The following is a 17,467-nucleotide window of genomic DNA, read 5'->3' on the forward strand; positions in this document are numbered from 1 at the left end:
AGTGTTATTTCCCCTCAGTATATGTGCGAGCACGAAGCTTATAACTGTGTTCCCACGGCTTTGCAAACTCCCTGTCTCGATCAACGGATGACGTTCTGTAGCCGTGTAAGCCGTCAACTGTCAATTCCGCACTGAGTATGGAAAACGGCCCGACGTTAGCCGGGGAAGCATTGCGCCTGTGTTCCGCTGATGAATGTTACCTTACAGAGGGGATTTAACCCGATAACAGCTGATTTTATCGCATATGGTCGGAATAAATCTGTACAGGAATATGGAAGCTGATTAATTATATTAACCAAGATGTAGCTAGGCTTGGAGATTTCCGATCGGAAACTAGCTCAAGGGTTTCCGATTATAGGTAACCGAAGCCATCACCGCGGGGTAACTCATGTGGGCCTCATGGGTGAGGAGCTTAAGCCGGGGAACATGTGGGCAATAGGCTCATCATATCTTCTCAAATTCAACGTCAACTGACAATTAACTTCACAGCGTTCATGAACTTCTAATTGTGTGGGGAATTTATAAATTATATCAAGGAACCACTATACATGGAACCTTAAACGCCGACCTAACCGACCAGCGATAACAAGAACTATAGAGGTGTACACCAAGCGACGCTTCCAGCAGTCGCATACAACATGACCAGGCCGAGAATATCTAGACGCAATATCCCGAGCGCCGACTCGCAACGAAACCAGCGAAACGATCAAGAATTATAGGAACTATTGAGACAGATACTAGGGTGGTATGAAGCAATTATTCGTCTTGCTTCTTGTTCTTCTTCTTCTTGCCACCACCAGAGCCGCCCATTGATGTGCTTGTGGGCTGAGTCTGAAGGTGAACAACAAGTCGGGTCCATGACTCTTCCTTGTCCCACTCGAAACCAGCGAGGTAGGGCTTGTCGAGCTCATCATCGGCCTAGGCATGTCAGATAGTATTCTTGGAGAGTGTCAGGGTTCCAAACATACCCGCTTCTTGTATGCCTTATGTATGGCATCTAATGCATCCTTGATTGTTACACCCTTGAGGTTTCGTGCTGTTACCTCCTTTCCTAGTGGGAAGTGAAGGTCGATTCTCTTGACGGGCGGTTTTGAGAGATGAAGCTTGAGAATGGCAGGGTCTTCTACTGTGTTGGGGCTGGTGTTGATCTTCCTATGAATGGGTCAGTGGCTGTTCTTGATGAATGTGTGTAAGTCAGAATGCGGTGTTAAACATACCATCCAGTCTTCTGGGTTTCGGGCGCGAGCTCGAGTTCAATGCCCTCAGCCTCTATAAAGAAAAGAGTCAGGGAGAGTTCTTAACGGTGCCCTCGTGGCTTATCCGATATCGGAAGGAACCATCGGGGCAGTGATGTCAAGGCTTACCAAGGTCATTGACGTTGTAAACGCCAGGTGCTGCTGCTGAGCTTTGTCGCCGTGTCTTCTTGTCATCCTTGGCAGGAGGTGAGCTTGAGAGGCCCTGCACGGCTGAATCGACCTTGGAGAGAGGTTCCGTCATGTTGAGTTGTTGTTATGTGGTTGATCGAGAAGATCTGGCTCGATAGTTGGTTCTGCTAAAAGATGGTGATGTTAGTGATGATGTTACAGAAAAGAGGTATTGAAGGGAGGAATGATGGTGTATAAGGTTTAAAAGAGATACGCACCTTTTGCGTTAAAAGCAGAAGACTGTAAGTGAGAATGGATTACTGTTGTGCTTTGAAGGTGTGATGAGGAGGGAGGAGATGGAAAGGGCCAGATGGAGGGGAAGGGGTTGTTACTTATTGCATTCACAAACGCACTTGCCATTCGGCGTCGTCCATGTCCGATGTTTGCATTGGGGCATGCGAATCCTCAGTCATCCAAGGCTTCACTCACTCACTTCCATTACTGTACTGTACTTAGCTGTCGTCAGACTGGGCGGGGTAACTGCCCACCTCACACCTCACCCGGAAGGACGAGACCTAGGGGGGTATGAGGATGATTGTGGTACTGAGGAGTCTGTGCCTGCGCCTGCGCCTCGCTCCGTTCCTCAAACCAAGACAATTCAATGCTACTCTAGCCAATGTACAGTTACGAGTACCTACGAATGCATTCAAGTTATTGTGGATTCCATCATTACACACTGTTGCGCCGTGTTGTGTTGTGCTCTGATAAACGCTGTTGGACAATCGCGTGACTTTGGCCTGACGGAAGGCGTGACGCCCCTGGCTCCAAGCTCAGCAGACCAGACCTGGAGCCGCAACGGGTTTAGCGCCGACGTGCTGCAAACCCACTGACGCAGGGAACCCGCTCTACGTACCGGTCTGGTACCCGCTTGGATGCCATCTTGGGTTAGCGCAGGGCACCAGAATCCGGGGAAAGCTTGTCGAGGGACCCACTGCGATCGGTCGTTGTGGGTTGTGGCGCGTGTGCAAATGGGTCCCGGGCGATCGAGTGATTGAGTGGACACAGAGCAATTGACGCTCGCGGAAGGCCGCGGTAGAATCATGAGGTCGATCATTGAATCTTGAGACGGTGAGAGAATTGGGAAACTGCAGGTGAAGTTACAGGAACAGATCTCGAGAGGGGCAGGTGTGACTGATCAGGACAAACCAACAAGATTGGCACTCTGGTGCGATTCAGACATGCCATCCATTCCCTTGTCCCCTTGTCATGACCTATGACGAGGGATCGCCAGTTGCGTTTCTGCCCCTCACAGGCTCGTCCATCCCGTGCCCCCCGGAGACTTCGGCTCGCGGATGCGGTGCGGTGCTTTGGCGCCTGTTGGCCTTAACTTACAACGCACCTGACGATTGATATGTCCAAGGCATGGCTACACTACTGCGGCTGAACATGCATTGAGGGCATCCTAAGGTTGTAGCTAAGGAGTAAGAGGCACCTTTGTTGTAAAGACGACATCGATGGAGACTCTTCTGCAATCAATCAATCAATCATCATCTCCCGTTCCCCTCCTTCAGCAACGCCCGCGTGAACCTTGTGGCATCAAACTGAGGGGAAGTGCAGGTCGATTGGCTAGTCGAGTAACTACTAGCTTGCACCTTGATGCGCCGAGTCAATCGAGACGCCTTTGGTATCAGATGGGTGTCAATCAGTCATGTTTACAGGAATCCTTTCTTGAGATCGGCTTGAGCTAGGGTCTTGTTTATGCTGCCGCTGATATCGTACCAGCGTCATGCTTTCGAGACCAGGTTGGGACTGCCGTGATGGCGCGCGATACGTCCGTCTCCCCATGGGCAGAGGGCGCGTGCCAAGTTCCTTGTGACATGTTCCTTGTACCTGAATTCATGTAAATGTACCTTGCTGTTTTCGTAACGCTGCCGCAAGGAGACGACTCCCACATAAAGAGGGCATCTCTGCATCTCGGCCACCCCTCCATTCCTAGGCTCACTGGTCTATACAACTTCATCTAGCCTCAGTATTGAGGTCCGAACTCTTCATTTTCTCTTCATTATTTTTTCCTCTTGCGTTCTATGCCTCACATTATCATCTTCTTTATCTTTCTCCCCATGTCTTCCCTGGCCATCGTCAACATCCGATAGTGGGGTCGGCAACAGGCGACATCAAGTGGAGACGTTTGGATGGATCCCGTTAATCCCTGGCCCTCTTTCGCTCACTCACTCAGTACCTGGAGTTTTGGCTAGAGCGTTATCAGCTCACTCAAGCGAGCATGCCACCTTTTAAACGAACTCGACCGCCGAGAGGCGAGCGCCGAAACGCAGTCGAAGAACGACGAGTTGAACAGTAAAACTGGATGATTCGCATGTCGTTGAACCGATTGATCACGAGAACTTCTTTTCTGACTCATTTTCCCATCCATCTGGACTCTCTCCCTTCCAAATTTACAGTGAACGCGATACGAAGCGATAACAAGCTCGATGCGCAATGACTTCATTCCCGGGAACGGAACAAGCTCCACGTGATGCGATCCCATGATAATCCACGGAGCTTCAATTCGCACGTACCCGCGGCACGGCCCAACGATAAGCAAGAAATCAATCAGTAAATCAAGCTCAGACCAGGTCGACACCGACTTTCTTTCAGCAACGGCAGATCATTCTACCCATAACCCCAGGAATAGACATGTCCAGCCGCATACGCAACAAGGAATAACTGCAACGCAATCCACCGTGTATTTTGCCAGGATATAGACCAACCCATGGATAATCAACCAGCCGGGAATGGTATGTATCGGTGTCTTTGGACGTGAAACTGACGATATCACGCCTCTCCATTTAGTTCTCGCCTTGAGGCTCATCCATTCGATTTTCTTGTGACTCGGTTCACTTCATCCGCCGTCTTTCATTTAGCATAGTCCGATTAGATTTTAGTCCCTAGCCTCCATCGCCACATTCCGCCAGACTCCGCCTCGAGCGACAGTAACAAGCATCATGATGCGTCCAAGCCATCCGTGAAAATACTCGCAATCGACGTTCGAGCCCGTTCAAGTGAAGACATACTCCATTGAAAAGTTGACGCCAATTCCGATCATCATGTGACGACCACGTATCTGCAATGACGCCTGTTCCGTATACGATTATAAGAGCTATGGAGGATAAACGGGGGAGTTTGCTTTAATGTTACCCTGGAGGAGAAGGGCGAAGTAAAAAGGGTTGGATACATTTGGACGATGAATCAGAAGGTAACCAGCTCGGAAATGTCCCCCCACTGGAAGCATTAGCTGACGAAAAAAAAAATAAGGTTATGACATGGATTACAAGCCGACCGAATATTGTTCCCATCACCATCACGTTTCTAAGCCACTGAAAGTCGCCATGTTCGACAGCAGAGAGTTGGGGCTTACGAGAGGGCAGGATTGACTTGTAAAACCCCTCAATTTCGTTAAACGTCATGTTACTACTTATCATGTATTATCGAGCAACACCATGGATACCGTTGAATAGTGGATTTATGTACTGTTATTTCGAGGCTTGTCGACGGTTATCAGGAACGAATACTACACTCCCACCAATTTGATGGTATCTCCTCAGAACCTAATTATGGGCACACGAGTTGAGACATATTCAACCAAGCCGCTCAAGGCACTTCTTCGTTCTCAACAGAAACAATGCTCCCATGGAGAGGCTGTATTTGGCCTGGCTGACTCATCCGACACGTTTCCAAACCCGATTACGCAATGAAGGAGAAACCCACAAAGGACGCAACCGACATGATGAGATGCAATACGAATCCCGACTTTTTGGTTGGATCGTGGCAATCTGGGCTCAAGGCAACAAACATATGTCTCTGCATTGTTAGATGTTACGAAACATGCTGAAGAGGGCAAGACACCACCGCCTAGAATTCCCACATACTGCCACCAGATGATCCTTCAACTGAAGGTGATGGGACGAGTTTCAACACTAGCACCAGCAAGATCACTTACACCTTGCTGTGAAGGACAAGACTCAAGAAAGCCATCGCCTTTTCGTCGGGAAGGTAGAGCAACATCACCCAGCTCGCTTTTGATGGAGAGTTTATGAGGCCATCTTTGATCGCTTTACTCGGAAGTGCAAAGCCAGTGAGAAGGCATTCACGGAACTCCGCGTGACTCTTCACGCATGTCTTCCGGCCCGGAACCTGGGTATTCAGGCGAGGAACGCCAATAACCAACAAAGATATCTTGGTAATTGTGAGAATGGCGAGATGGTGCAGAAATAGACGGTGGTCAAATCTTGCATTCACAGAGTGAGACCAGTTGTTGACCGCACTTCTCAATAAGACAGAAAGGATACATGGTGTCCTCTCATCCTACCCCCACTCGGATCTCCCAAACATCGAATTGTTGACGGAGTATTGAATGCTTAAATACGGGTATCATTTCATCTACAATAAAATCTCTCATCATACACTCTTTGCGTTTTGGCCCTCCTTACCTCCGCTCTATGTCATCTGAGAATCTTCCCTGATATGACTTATCGGGAACCCGTTTGCAATAGCGGCCCCTTCTAATTGTTTTAACCACGCTGAGCCATCTCCTGCTGGCACAGGTCGATGCGAAAGAATACACTCGACAAAAATTGAATCGTCCATGTACTGCCAATCCGACACTTCAACCGCACTCTCAGAAAGTGAACCCTGAAACGGCGAGGAGCTGAGTGCTCCACAAGTCCATGCCATCTGTTGCAATATTTCGATCATGGTATGTGTCCATGCTGAGACTGTCAACCGTATTGAGCCATCTTCGACTTCGACATGCAGCAGGCGTAGGCCGGGACATAAGAAGGGGTTTTCGGTACCATCCCAAATCGACATGCCGGTGAATGAGTGGCCCTCGCAGCTTGACGTTGAAGCTTCTTTGACGGCGTCTTCGATACATCCCAGGAGGAGTTCGCCGCACTTGGGCCATTGCTTCACTGTATACTCAGATATCGTGGTGTACACGCAGTCATTTGCGGTGCCAGTAATAGCCGGCAAGGAGCCTATCTTGGCGAGTTGAGGGTCTCCAATACCTTGAAGGGGGCCAAAGAGTTGACACTCAAATTTGAACTGGATGGCGTGGAATCCGTCTCCAGGGGGTCGATAGGGGGGTTTCATGAGGATGTGCCACAGAGCTGATTCCATTAGATGCATCTGCACATAGTGGGGTGAGATCAAGACCTCGCGTATCCTTGAGATTAGATGTCTCGCAGACCTTCCTGTCGTGATGTAGGTATGAAGAGATGCAGCGATCTCATTTGGGGTACCCCTAGGTGAGCGGGCCGGGTATTCTCTATCCCAGTAACTGCAGAGGAGTTGGAGAGCAACTGGCAGTTCAATGCCCCGTGCTGACTCGGACCATGTCGCTGGACGTCTTGATATACCCGGGCCGAGCTTATCAAGCAAGCATCGTGGTGCTTCAGGTCCATTAAGGATCAATATAAGTTGACAAACAGGTCCATCGAACAACTTCTTAATCTGCTCAGTCGAGTCCGGATTCGAGTCGCAATAGAAAGCCCACAACTCATCCCACAGCATCAACGTGAACTCAGACAATAATCGATCCAATATCCTATCAATGTTGACGCGAAACTTTTGCTCGGGGAGATAATAGTGTGTGAGGAGTTCGTTATTCAATCCATCAGCAAGGGCAGTAGCGAAAGCTGCAACGAGTGCACCAGCGATGAGTGGCGGGACCAAAACCTCGGCATTATTCGGTGACTGAGCAGTTCTCGGCCGTCGACTTGGCAGCGGTGGCTTAATGATGCTCAAAATAGAAGCATCGACAATATGATCGTGTTCGTGCGTGATGGATAACACGGGGGGATGTGGTGGGGGCATTGTCTTGTTGCAGTCATAGTCATAGTCAAGGAAGTGTTTAACTCAAAATTTACGGTTAAACCGCAAGAGTCTCATGTTGAAGATTCCATGGAAGAGGGAAAATGGATTTGCTGGTATTCTGGGCATGTTATTTTCTGGGCGGAGCTGAAGGAAGTTTTTGATGGTGAGGAGCTACGATGCGTTGCGTGGCATTGCGTGGCCCCATGAGTAATTGGATTAGTCGGCTCTTACGCCGCCACCCAAAGCCAAAGCAAAGATGAAAGGGACTTGTTTGAAGACGGAGAATTTTTTTATTTAAAATTAATCCATTGAGTGATAATCCTCTTACGAATATGAATCCTTCTTTAAAATGGTTGATTATTCCATGACGAAGCTCCCATATCTGTTCGTATTCCGCATAAGTCTTGTCGCTTGGACTCAAAATGAGCATCGAGGCCGCGTAATGGTTCTGTATGGGGCCATCAGATCCCCTTCATCCCCTCAGTGATGGACAATTAATTTGCACAAAAATCGCGCTTTCTTTATCTTTGATTGATTTGAAAAGGAGCGGAGTGACGAGGTCCTAGTAAGAATAAGAATGAATGTGAAGGAGGAAGTTGCTCTGGCTTTTAAACATGGTCGCTTAATGAGGCAGTGCATCAACCTTGCACGTCCACCCTAAAGCCGCCGATGGGACATGGCTTATTCAACACTCAAATGACACCAACACTATAAAGAGTGTAGTGATTTTCTGTTTATTTTAAGCTTGTACATAGGCTTAAGAATTACGATAGACTCAACAGCCATGGTTTAGAGAGCGACCCATTTTTATCCTTGCGGAAAACGCCCGTATTGTCCTCACTTCTTTATCTCGAATTACAATGGCGGCACCTCAAAACTACGGAGTATAGCCTTTGCTTTTCAAAAAGAAACAAGCCAAAGCATTTCCTTCCATAGGGAGATGCGCATATTGCCTCGATTTATTCTTCCGTTCAAGATTCGAAACGCCAGTGTCGTCATTACTTCTGATTCAAAGCAATAACTCTCATGTTTCTATTAGGCTTTTTTTCTGAAATCATGGTGTTGACTGAAGTTTAACTTACGGACTGGATATTTCTACTCTTTGTAAAATTCTGCTTTGTCTGGTGTGCGATGTAACATGGCTTCTTCTTCGTCGTCCATGCGGCGGCATGGCAGCTGAACTCGATAGAAGAGCTTGGCCATAGTGCGAGATTCGGATGAGGTGTGGAGAAGTGGACTGAAAGTCGCACCCATCTCGACGGAGATTTCATACGGCGTTTCGCCTCAAAAGGGGCTTCGTGATCTCCACCAAGCCTTTCCCACATTGAATTGGGTCAGGGCTGCACACTACATGATATGGAACGCGTCTGGCAGACCATCTAGTTGGGAATATGCTGATATATTTGTAGTTAGTCACAATCCTAAAGCAAATTGATAATGTATCGGCAATAACTCACTGCCCTTTACCTATATGTATATATTACCCGATTAATTTACAATATCTCAAGTGTTTATTTCAAGACGTTGATATGGAACTCAGGCCAAAACGATCGGTCTTGAGGAAGCGAAGGTCATTTAACAGGAAATACTGTATATATAGAACAAATAGGCAAGGATGCTACGTCCAGGTTCAATGTTGAGAATGGCGTTGAAGGTCTTGATTGCTGGGTATGATATTGAGGCGGGTGTTGTAGCCTGCGGAAACAAACATCAGTCTCGGTCTTTTCTTTTCTTTTCTTAGAGTAATAATTTACTCAATAATCTACCAGCTTGGACATTGGGAGGGTAGTCCTTTGAATGGACTGTCACTGTAGTATTGCTGGAGAACCTTCCCTAACTGACCTATTGAGATCGGGACCAAACATGATGGCATCATAAAGAATTGTCAGATATAGCTTTCATGGGAGCAGCAGCAGAACCTATAACAACTGGCTATAGAAAGAAAGCTTTATTCATGCATTGGAATGTCTCTAAGCCGTCCGGCTGGGTTGTTGTTCGTTGCGCCTGAGCAGCTTTGCCGAGGGAGGCTCCCAGTGGTTCTCCGCGGCATCAACAAAATCTTAAGCTGCATCCAGCGGCGCCGGATCACAGAAGATGGGAGGACAAGTCTTCATACTGTCGTTTATGGATTGGTGCGCTCTGCATCGATAAGGGTTAGTTGTTACGCCAACTGCAGATTCTTTAAACTTATTACTCACTCAAGAATCTCCTAGGGGGAATGCTTGCCCTTGTCGCAAGCGCTCGTCACCGTAGTGACATCGGAGAGCCCTCCTTTCTCCAGACGTTCTGTCAACTAACACTTGCTGAGTGTCTAATGCCCAAGGCGGCATATATATAAAATTAATTGGCAAAATCGCTCTACTCGCCATCAATTGAATCTGTATAGTCTAGAGGAATATATAGGATATTAGACAGTCGAACGGCTGTAGCTAGTTGTAGGTTGTGAAGGCAACACCTTCTTAATTATGACCAGATAACGTATCTGACGGTGATACGGTCTTCTGGTTTGATGAGAAGATCCCCAGTAACATTCGTACTGAGGATAGGCCCTGATTCAATGATTTTGTTAGCACCCTTCTATAAAGTATTGAAAGGCATTCTTCAAGGTCTTACCACCAATGGGGTCATCCAGGTTGCTAGATGCAACCCGATGCACCAAGATCTGGGCTGGTGTCTGGTTAGCCAAACATAACCAGCGTTGTTGCTGGTTGTGCCTGACCAGCCTCCCAGAAGCCGGTGCTCCTGAAGAGGGCACGACGTCCCGAGCCTCACTGAAGGTCTCTGGGTGGCAGAAGACGATCGGATAGTTATCCATCCTCTCATTGGGAGGATGGAACACACTGTAACGAGACATATTAGTTCTTAATCTGATATATATCAGGTATCATGACTTTTCTCGACAATCTGCCACTTTGTGTGTTGCGAACGCATGCATTGATATGCGTCGTTCCCGTAGTGGAACTGGAGACGTCTCTCTGCTAGAGAAAAGTCGAGATCTGTTACAACATTAGAGGCCTACTTCCACCAGGTAATATTCCTGGCTTACCGAGTCGCGCAAGAGATGATGGGATGTCTTGCTTAACAGTGACGGAGATGGGCCCAACCTGGCAGATGTCCAGGAACTGAGATGTGGGGTTTGGGTTTCCATAAAGGATCTATCTAGGGTCAGTATGGTATTACCGGCGACAAGAAATGGCATTTGGTTCTTACTGTAATTTCGAGAGTCTCTGGCGTCTTGGGCAGTTGAAGGTCGCGTCGAAGGGCATCGGCGATAAAGCGTGAGTGGTCGAGAACCCGGAGCGCATTGTTCAGGGGCTCCGTAGTTCGTCGACGGGCTTTGAATGATTTCATCCCTCTTAGATTCCAAAATTCACTTGAGTCCTGGAATAGTTCCGGGGGGAAGCTTGGGGCATCAGCGAATTGAATGACTTTAGTCTTGATGCTGGGGACATCACTCCCGGGATCAGCCACGAATGCGACGTGGCCTAGGATAAGATCGGTCTCAGTATTCATGTTTCTGCTTTCTCTAAAACGAAATAGATAAAGTTTTAAATGTAGTGTGTGAAGATCGAAATTATGCATGCTCGTGAGGTTGTGGGAGTTTTATTGCCTCCTGTCAGGCTAGTGGCCTGCCAGCCGTCTGCCACTGCCATTGTTTAGAATGAGGCTCTATTCTATTGATACATATTCATCTGTGCTTTAGCAGTGCTACAAGCCCTGAAATCATTGTTCGTGTTATTATTGTTTCAGGTTTGAGGAACAATAACCGTGAAGTCGCGAATGGCTGCATAATGATCGTTGAGCTGTAATCTGATGCTGTGCAGTTGGAATCAGAAATGTCATTGAATTCAGGTATTAACACCACTTTTTCTTCTAGATCTAAAGTGAACTATTGTTAAACTCCTCCTCCTCGGCGTATTATGTGCCTCTTAATGATCGCTCTTGCTCCGGACGTGTTCCAGGCTTGGTTGCTCGACTAGATTTTGGATTGTTGCACACCTCTCTGAAAATATATTTAAAGTTGACTGGTATCACTTCGTGGTTCTTGTGGACAGTTGGAAAACAGGGCCGTTGTCCACTTGTGTTTCATCTCTCCCGTATAGTTATTGCCATTGACCGCTGATCTCTTTGGGCTCTTGTATCAAACCCTTTATGGTCTATATGAAGAGTTTCACCGCCGAGTAATTGCAGACTGACACGGACCGAGTCCGCTATCAACTGGACGTGGTCGGCGACTATCGCCCCATTTGTAAATGGCCTCGTTGCTGAGGAATGTTGAATCCTCACCACCGCGATAGCTGCCGCCGTCCAGGAAGTCGTTGTGTTGAACAACTGGCCTTCATCTCTGCCGTTCAAGACCCGAATTGATTTCGCGACGACTCCCGGGTCATCATTCCCGAGGTCCGTCGCGAACATGATATTGGTGAAAATTAAATCGTTGTTGGTGCTCCTCTTGGCCGAACGAGATGACAGAATGTTGATAAGGAAAGAATTTGAGATGAGTCTACGATATGGCGATATCGGGATAGGCTATTGTCTCGATTGTGTCTGCCACTGCCGAAGTCAATCTCATTTACACCCACTGCCACTGTAGTAATCGCAAACCAAATCAATTGCCATAGACATTCGATTCTCACTTGTGATTTGCTCCCAGACATCCTGAGCAGCTGCTTGCATGCAAGGGCTTGCACAGGTCCTGGTTATAAAAACCACTTGTTCTGGTACTTGTGCGTGTATAAGAAGTTGTCAAAGGCGTGGGCCACATGGTGGGATCAACAATGGCATCCGTGTTGATTTGGGCGCAAAAGACAATTTGCATTCAGTAGGTACTTCTGTCTGTAATCGAGGAATGGTACCTATGCCACAACTCTTTGTTTCTTCCTCAAGGCGAAGAATCCCTTGGGTGATTGCCGACTTTACCAACAATCTCTGGTGGTAGAGAGATCAGAGTGGTATATTGAAGATATTATAAGTATTCTTGATTAGGTTCATCCCAGTCACCCAGAAGGCTTATAGTCACCGGTGAATTTCCATCGGCATCAAAATTGGCGGGTACGGCTGGCCGAGTGTCCGGGGTGCTTGATTTTCCATCTATTGTCTTCTTAACCGCAGTCCTAGTTTTAGACTCCCGACTAGAGTTTCTTTAACACCGGGTTGTTGTTTGGAAAAGTCCTTTTCCGTTTAGATAAAGGCGCCTATGATTACCCTGGCGGGTGTTTTGTTGAGGGCTATTGTGCGTCGAATTCGGAATGAGAGTTCGGATATATAGTAATATTGCTCATGAGGGTCATCATCACTTGATGGTTTTTCCTTTCTGGTTCGCTTTTTCAGAACCTCAAAACTCGCAAGGATTTTTCAAAAGAACTATGACTGTATTCTGATGAAGAGGATTCGACTGGCCTTACTGTGACATTTCTATACAAGGGCCGCCCCCTTCGTGGTTTCTTACTATGCGTCGTCCCTCGCAGGATATTCGAAGGGCTGGTATGTGTCTTCCGTGCGACAAACAAGACGCTTCCCATTACAGTGGTCTTCAGATATTTTAGTCTCTGGGCAACTGAGTGTCTCTTTGGCTATAATTTTGCTTGAAATCTGAGGAAGTGATGGCAGGTTGTTTAGTAGTGTAGTGGCAAATTGCATGCCCTTTGAATGAGTTGATTGGGGAAAGAGATATGCAGTACTCTTCTCTTCTCTCCTCGAGGAACCGCTACTGCTTATATATAAGGTACAGTGATTGGACGGCTCCTTGATGAGACTTGCCAGTACATAGTGGCATTCTCTGGTTTATTGATAGGCTTGAACTGATTGAGTTCAGAATTAATATTAAGAGCATCGCTCAACAAAGTGAAACTTGAATGGATTAAGGGAACTATACACATTTCGTGTTTTGTAAATATATGTGAGACTTTTCGATACTCGTCTGCAACCAGGATTTATCCGTTCAAAAATGGGTTGTCCGCCTGGGGGATTCTCGGAGCGGCGGCCTTTCAAGAGAACATCCGGTCTATGGGGCCTGAACGCCCCTATCTTGCTTCTTAATTATGGTTAAAAGTATTGAGAAATGTCGGGGTGGTCTTGTGAGTGAAAGAGTGACAGTTGGTCAAGATGCGTTTGCTATGCCTCAATACTCAGGAGTGTTGTTGGTCAACTTCTCTTAATGACGGTCAGATCAATGCGCAAAGATAACAGCTGATTTACTTATTGTATGAGGGCTATTGTAATTGTCCGCCAGTGATCAACAATATGTGAGTTGTTGGTTTGTCATATGGGGCCACTGCTATTGACACTGCAGTGCCACTGTGGTTCACCTCATGATCATAGTATCCTTTTCCATCTCCAAGGTACTTAATTTTGCTTACCCTCCAGCATTTTCCATTCATGCACATGTGCCTAAATTGCAACCGTCGGTCAGTTTTCTTCACTTTTCATCAATTTCCACCCTCGTCAGGTACTAACCTCAGTCAGGACTCGTGATACAAGCAAGCTTTGGCAGTCGCCAGGAACATCAAGATGGCAGAGGCTATTATCGCCCATCAAATTACAGAAATGATCGCCGAACTCGGCAGCCTTCGAAAAAGCGACGCGGCACAAAAGACCGAGATCGAAAATCTCCGAGCCCAGAACGACTTCCACGCCAACGAGGCTCAGATGCTCCGAGACCTTCGCCTTCTCTACGAAGCCAAGCTCGAACAGAAAGACTCTAAAATTTTGGGTCTGCATGTCCTCCTCGACAAGGTGAAGGTCGAGGCGGGTATTTATAGGGACGATCTGAGCGAGCTGCGTAAGCAGCTCAAAGACCTACAAGCAAAACATGAGTCAACCCAGAAACAAATTTGCGCTACTGAGGCAAAGCTTTCCCGTCGCAATTTCCAAGTTGCTAAGCTGGTTTCCGCCCTGGGTCGCAAAGTTGCTGCCAATCGTATTTCCCTCGTTGCTCTTCGCGCTGCGTACAAGATTATTCCAAGCTTGGAGCACCAAGTTCAGTATGAGAAGGTCCTTTCTATGGCGAAGAAGCTTCCGCACAAGACTGGAATTGAGAGGGAGATGAAGGAGTGTCTGAGGGAGGCTGGGTTCTCGATATCGTTTGATAAGAAGGGTTTCATAGTGTTGAGCCAGTCTGTGGATGTTGCCAAAGTACCTGTTGACGGTTCTAAAGAGCTTGATGAAAGCATCATCATCGTCGACAAAGATGCTGACAAGATTGACGACAAAGTTTCCGAACAGGATGCTCAACAGAGTGTCAAGAAGGATGAAGACGTCCAGATGTCTGTTTAGACGTCAGCAAACTATGCCACATTCATTATTCTGTGCTTGCTACGACTGGTCTGGGAGTACTTGGACGTCAGCACAAACCAGCTTTTGTCCACATATGCTCAATCATTTGAGTTGAGGAATTGGAGTTTTCGCCACGAATGAGTCAAGCTTGTTCGTTTGGAACATGATTGGGGTTGAGTGCCTGTACCAAGTTGCTACACAAAACATTGAGTCCTGATTGGTGTCGCTTGCTAGCTTATTGCTTAACTACACTCTCAATAAACTAAGGTAGTTGCCCAAGCATTAGCAAGGTGAGAGTGACTGTGTCATGCTTGGACAAACTTGAGTTCCTCATGATATATACTTTTTTACTTAGCCATTGCTGAAATACGTTTCCATAATGGATCTGTTATATGATGCCCTACATAAACACCCCTGTCGATGACTTGCATCCGGTCATATAATAACTTCGAGGAACCCCTGCTCTGAGACTCGCGCTCCTTAAACTTACATAAACATCCGGTCCTCAGTCCTCAAGCCTCAAATTTCACGACTAGTTCCCTGCTTTATTTTCCCAAAATGGTAGAGGTTGGCAGCATACTCTCGGTAGTAATCGTTCGCTCTGGTTCCATCATAAGTCTAAAAACATTAAACTGGTTCCTTAGCTAAACGTTGAGTTTGGGGCATGTTGGGAACAGTATATTTTTCATCAAAACTCCAAACACCATACTGTTCGGATACGCAACTGACATCCATCCCTGTAAGCCCTGTATACTTGAATCAACTCCATGCAACTTCCCGTTGCCAAGTGAAAACAAGCACAATATATAACAATATCCAATATCCTCAAAAGCAGGCAGCCGTTTTCATCTCGAAATTCCCCCCCAGTTAACAAGCTTACAGGTGTGAAATGTTCCTAGTGTTGAGTTGTCTCTGACCTCATTGCTTTTCCTGTTGCTATCCGACGCCATCTCCATTTACCCCAGCAACCCTGGAGTTTCAGTCTCAGACTGCAAGCAACTGAAATCAGCAGATTCTCCCACCAGGGCCGTGAGTTCTTCCAGAACAATGTTGTTTTATTTCAGTTTCTTCCTCAAGCCTGTTGGTAAAAAACCTCTATGCTTTTTAATAAAGCACTGCTTGGCACTGAGAGAGGATAGGAACGCAAATATCATTCTCCTTCATTTCGGGTGCATGCAGGTGTTTATATCGGCATCATGCATAAGTCTTCTGAATTTGAGCTGGAATCTGCGTCTGCATGAATATTCCAAGTAAATCATCTGTACTTGACCGACAACTCTGCTGCGAGTGGTAAATGCAGGGACGCCACTGTTTAGTCAATCTCGAAGCAAACAAACTGCTCCCCCATTCATACTCACCTGACATCTCGTTCTCTTTAATTCCTTGGGCCGAACTTCCAATCTTCGTTAATGGGATACTGGCTCAAACTTATCAACATCTTTTTTTAGACCAACATGGCCGAGCCTTCATATCCCACGCTTCAGCTTGCGCGGTTCGAGAATCTCCCGCCAGAACTGATAAACATAATTATCGAACAACTTCCTCCACATTCTCTTGCTTCTATTCGTCTCTGCTGGCGTCATCTTGATGGAGTAATCCTGTCTCGCCTGTTCAGAACCATCTACGTTACATTTGCTAAAAGGGATATTGAGAGACTGCAGGCGGTTTCATCGACATATCCTTATTACGTACAAGAACTTGTCTTTACCACTGCTCAAAGTCGTGACACGCACGGCGATAGATGGGGACGAGTCTTTACAGACGATAATTATCAGGAGTACGCCAAAGATTACCGACGCAAGTTCCTGGCTTGTGTCGATTCTCCGCCCAACCTGCACACTTTTACGTCTGAGCTGGGTCCTATCAGTGACACTGCCACAAAAGAGCATATTGACGGGCTCGTATGTGCCATATTCCCTGCTCTATGCCGGTCTTCGTCTCGAATTACAACTCTCAGATGTCAAGACCCTCTGAACTACATGCGTTGGTTCTTGTCCAAGATCAAGGCGACCATGGGACCCCCTGAAGAGATGATCAAGTTGATTCCGAAAATATGCACCGGGAATGTTTTTACCTGCAGACACAGCAGCCCGCAACTCTCAAGGCTGAGCTCGTGTACTGCTCCGCTGTTTGGCAGAGAGACCGAATGGATATACCCCAAGATCCCCTGGGAGTGGAGGAGTGCCTTGCGAGGACTCACGACATTTGATCTGCAGACTGATACCGCTGGCGGTAAATGGAATTGCTATGAACAAGTCGGTGATAGACTTGTTTATTTTCTCGAGGGAGCAGTCAACCTTCAAGAGTTGTCAGTCAGATGGAGACGAACTGATCAGATGGGATCTGCCGGTCGCCCTCTTATTCACTCTGGTTGGCAGTTGGAGCACCTCTTTCACGGAAGATGGAAGAATCTCAAAACCCTCAATCTCACCTTTATCCAATTCACATTTTCCGCCAAACCTTTCAGGACCTTCATCCAACGGCATTCAGCAACTCTACGACACATAATGCTTCACAACTGCCGCAGCGACCCGGAAGTTGCTCGCATCATCAAGTTTGCTGCCTCGTGCCCTAATGTTCATCTTCATCGGTTCGCCATCTTTCCGGCGCATGAGAGCCACCCGAGAGTTGAGCTTCTGGATGAGTCATATCCAGATGGGGAACAAGTAGTCGTCGAGGAACCTCGAATTGTTCCAGAGAGAGCGGTACTGAGCTACATCAATAGCAAGGATCCCCAGCATCTCGATCCGTTTGCCACTTGGAAACCCTCTGAGTTTGAGTATTGGGGAACTGTCGAGGAGAAGGCTGAATCGACTTCAATAAAATGGCCTCAGGACAATGGGATGGCCGTGAAGTGCAAGCAGTGCGATCACTAGCCTGGAGAACAACTTGTTGTGACGGAACGCATTGTAGCCTTCATCTTGAGAGATCCCTTGGGGTCCCTCGGAGTCGTCAAT

General features: G+C 47.2%; 7 protein-coding genes across 7 annotated transcripts; 3 read left to right on the forward strand and 4 right to left on the reverse strand.

Moving 5' to 3' along the window:
* Positions 1-506: 506 nt before the first annotated feature.
* Positions 507-1,779, reverse strand: BKA55DRAFT_557375 (uncharacterized protein). The gene is made up of 4 exons (XM_046191793.1): positions 1,365-1,779; positions 1,218-1,269; positions 969-1,152; positions 507-918 (listed from the first exon to the last, which is right to left on the reverse strand). The coding sequence occupies exons 1-4, from the start codon at positions 1,495-1,497 to the stop codon at positions 757-759; spliced, it is 531 nt and encodes a 176-aa protein (XP_046053666.1). The 5' UTR covers positions 1,498-1,779; the 3' UTR covers positions 507-756.
* Positions 1,780-3,344: 1,565 nt separating this feature from the next.
* BKA55DRAFT_227656 (uncharacterized protein) lies at positions 3,345-4,923 on the forward strand. The gene is made up of 4 exons (XM_046185262.1): positions 3,345-3,499; positions 4,339-4,423; positions 4,573-4,617; positions 4,677-4,923. The coding sequence occupies exons 1-4, from the start codon at positions 3,449-3,451 to the stop codon at positions 4,793-4,795; spliced, it is 300 nt and encodes a 99-aa protein (XP_046053667.1). The 5' UTR covers positions 3,345-3,448; the 3' UTR covers positions 4,796-4,923.
* A 935-nt stretch (positions 4,924-5,858) lies between these two features.
* On the reverse strand, positions 5,859-7,235 carry BKA55DRAFT_534893 (uncharacterized protein; the record flags this gene model as incomplete). Its single annotated transcript, XM_046189644.1, has 1 exon — positions 5,859-7,235. The coding sequence occupies one exon, from the start codon at positions 7,233-7,235 to the stop codon at positions 5,859-5,861; it is 1,377 nt and encodes a 458-aa protein (XP_046053668.1).
* Positions 7,236-7,799: 564 nt separating this feature from the next.
* Positions 7,800-8,722, reverse strand: BKA55DRAFT_557379 (uncharacterized protein; the record flags this gene model as incomplete). Its single annotated transcript, XM_046191794.1, has 1 exon — positions 7,800-8,722. A coding segment is annotated over exon 1 (247 nt), but the record flags the coding sequence as incomplete, so codon positions are not given.
* A 976-nt stretch (positions 8,723-9,698) lies between these two features.
* BKA55DRAFT_685419 (uncharacterized protein) lies at positions 9,699-10,748 on the reverse strand (the record flags this gene model as incomplete). The annotated part of the gene is made up of 5 exons (XM_046198791.1): positions 9,699-9,784; positions 9,849-10,075; positions 10,147-10,231; positions 10,282-10,390; positions 10,446-10,748. The coding sequence occupies 5 exons, from the start codon at positions 10,746-10,748 to the stop codon at positions 9,699-9,701; spliced, it is 810 nt and encodes a 269-aa protein (XP_046053670.1).
* A 2,674-nt stretch (positions 10,749-13,422) lies between these two features.
* On the forward strand, positions 13,423-14,510 carry BKA55DRAFT_734271 (uncharacterized protein; the record flags this gene model as incomplete). The annotated part of the gene is made up of 1 exon (XM_046201256.1): positions 13,423-14,510. Exon 1 carries the CDS (start codon positions 13,746-13,748, stop codon positions 14,508-14,510), a length of 765 nt encoding a protein of 254 aa, XP_046053671.1. The 5' UTR covers positions 13,423-13,745.
* Positions 14,511-15,964: 1,454 nt separating this feature from the next.
* Positions 15,965-17,386, forward strand: BKA55DRAFT_534896 (uncharacterized protein; the record flags this gene model as incomplete). Its single annotated transcript, XM_046189645.1, has 1 exon — positions 15,965-17,386. One exon carries the CDS (start codon positions 15,965-15,967, stop codon positions 17,384-17,386), a length of 1,422 nt encoding a protein of 473 aa, XP_046053672.1.
* Between the last annotated feature and the right edge of the window lie 81 nt (positions 17,387-17,467).

Source organism: Fusarium redolens, assembly GCF_020744475.1.
Source record: "Fusarium redolens strain MPI-CAGE-AT-0023 chromosome Unknown BKA55scaffold_3, whole genome shotgun sequence".
Taxonomy (NCBI): Eukaryota; Fungi; Ascomycota; class Sordariomycetes; order Hypocreales; family Nectriaceae; genus Fusarium; species Fusarium redolens.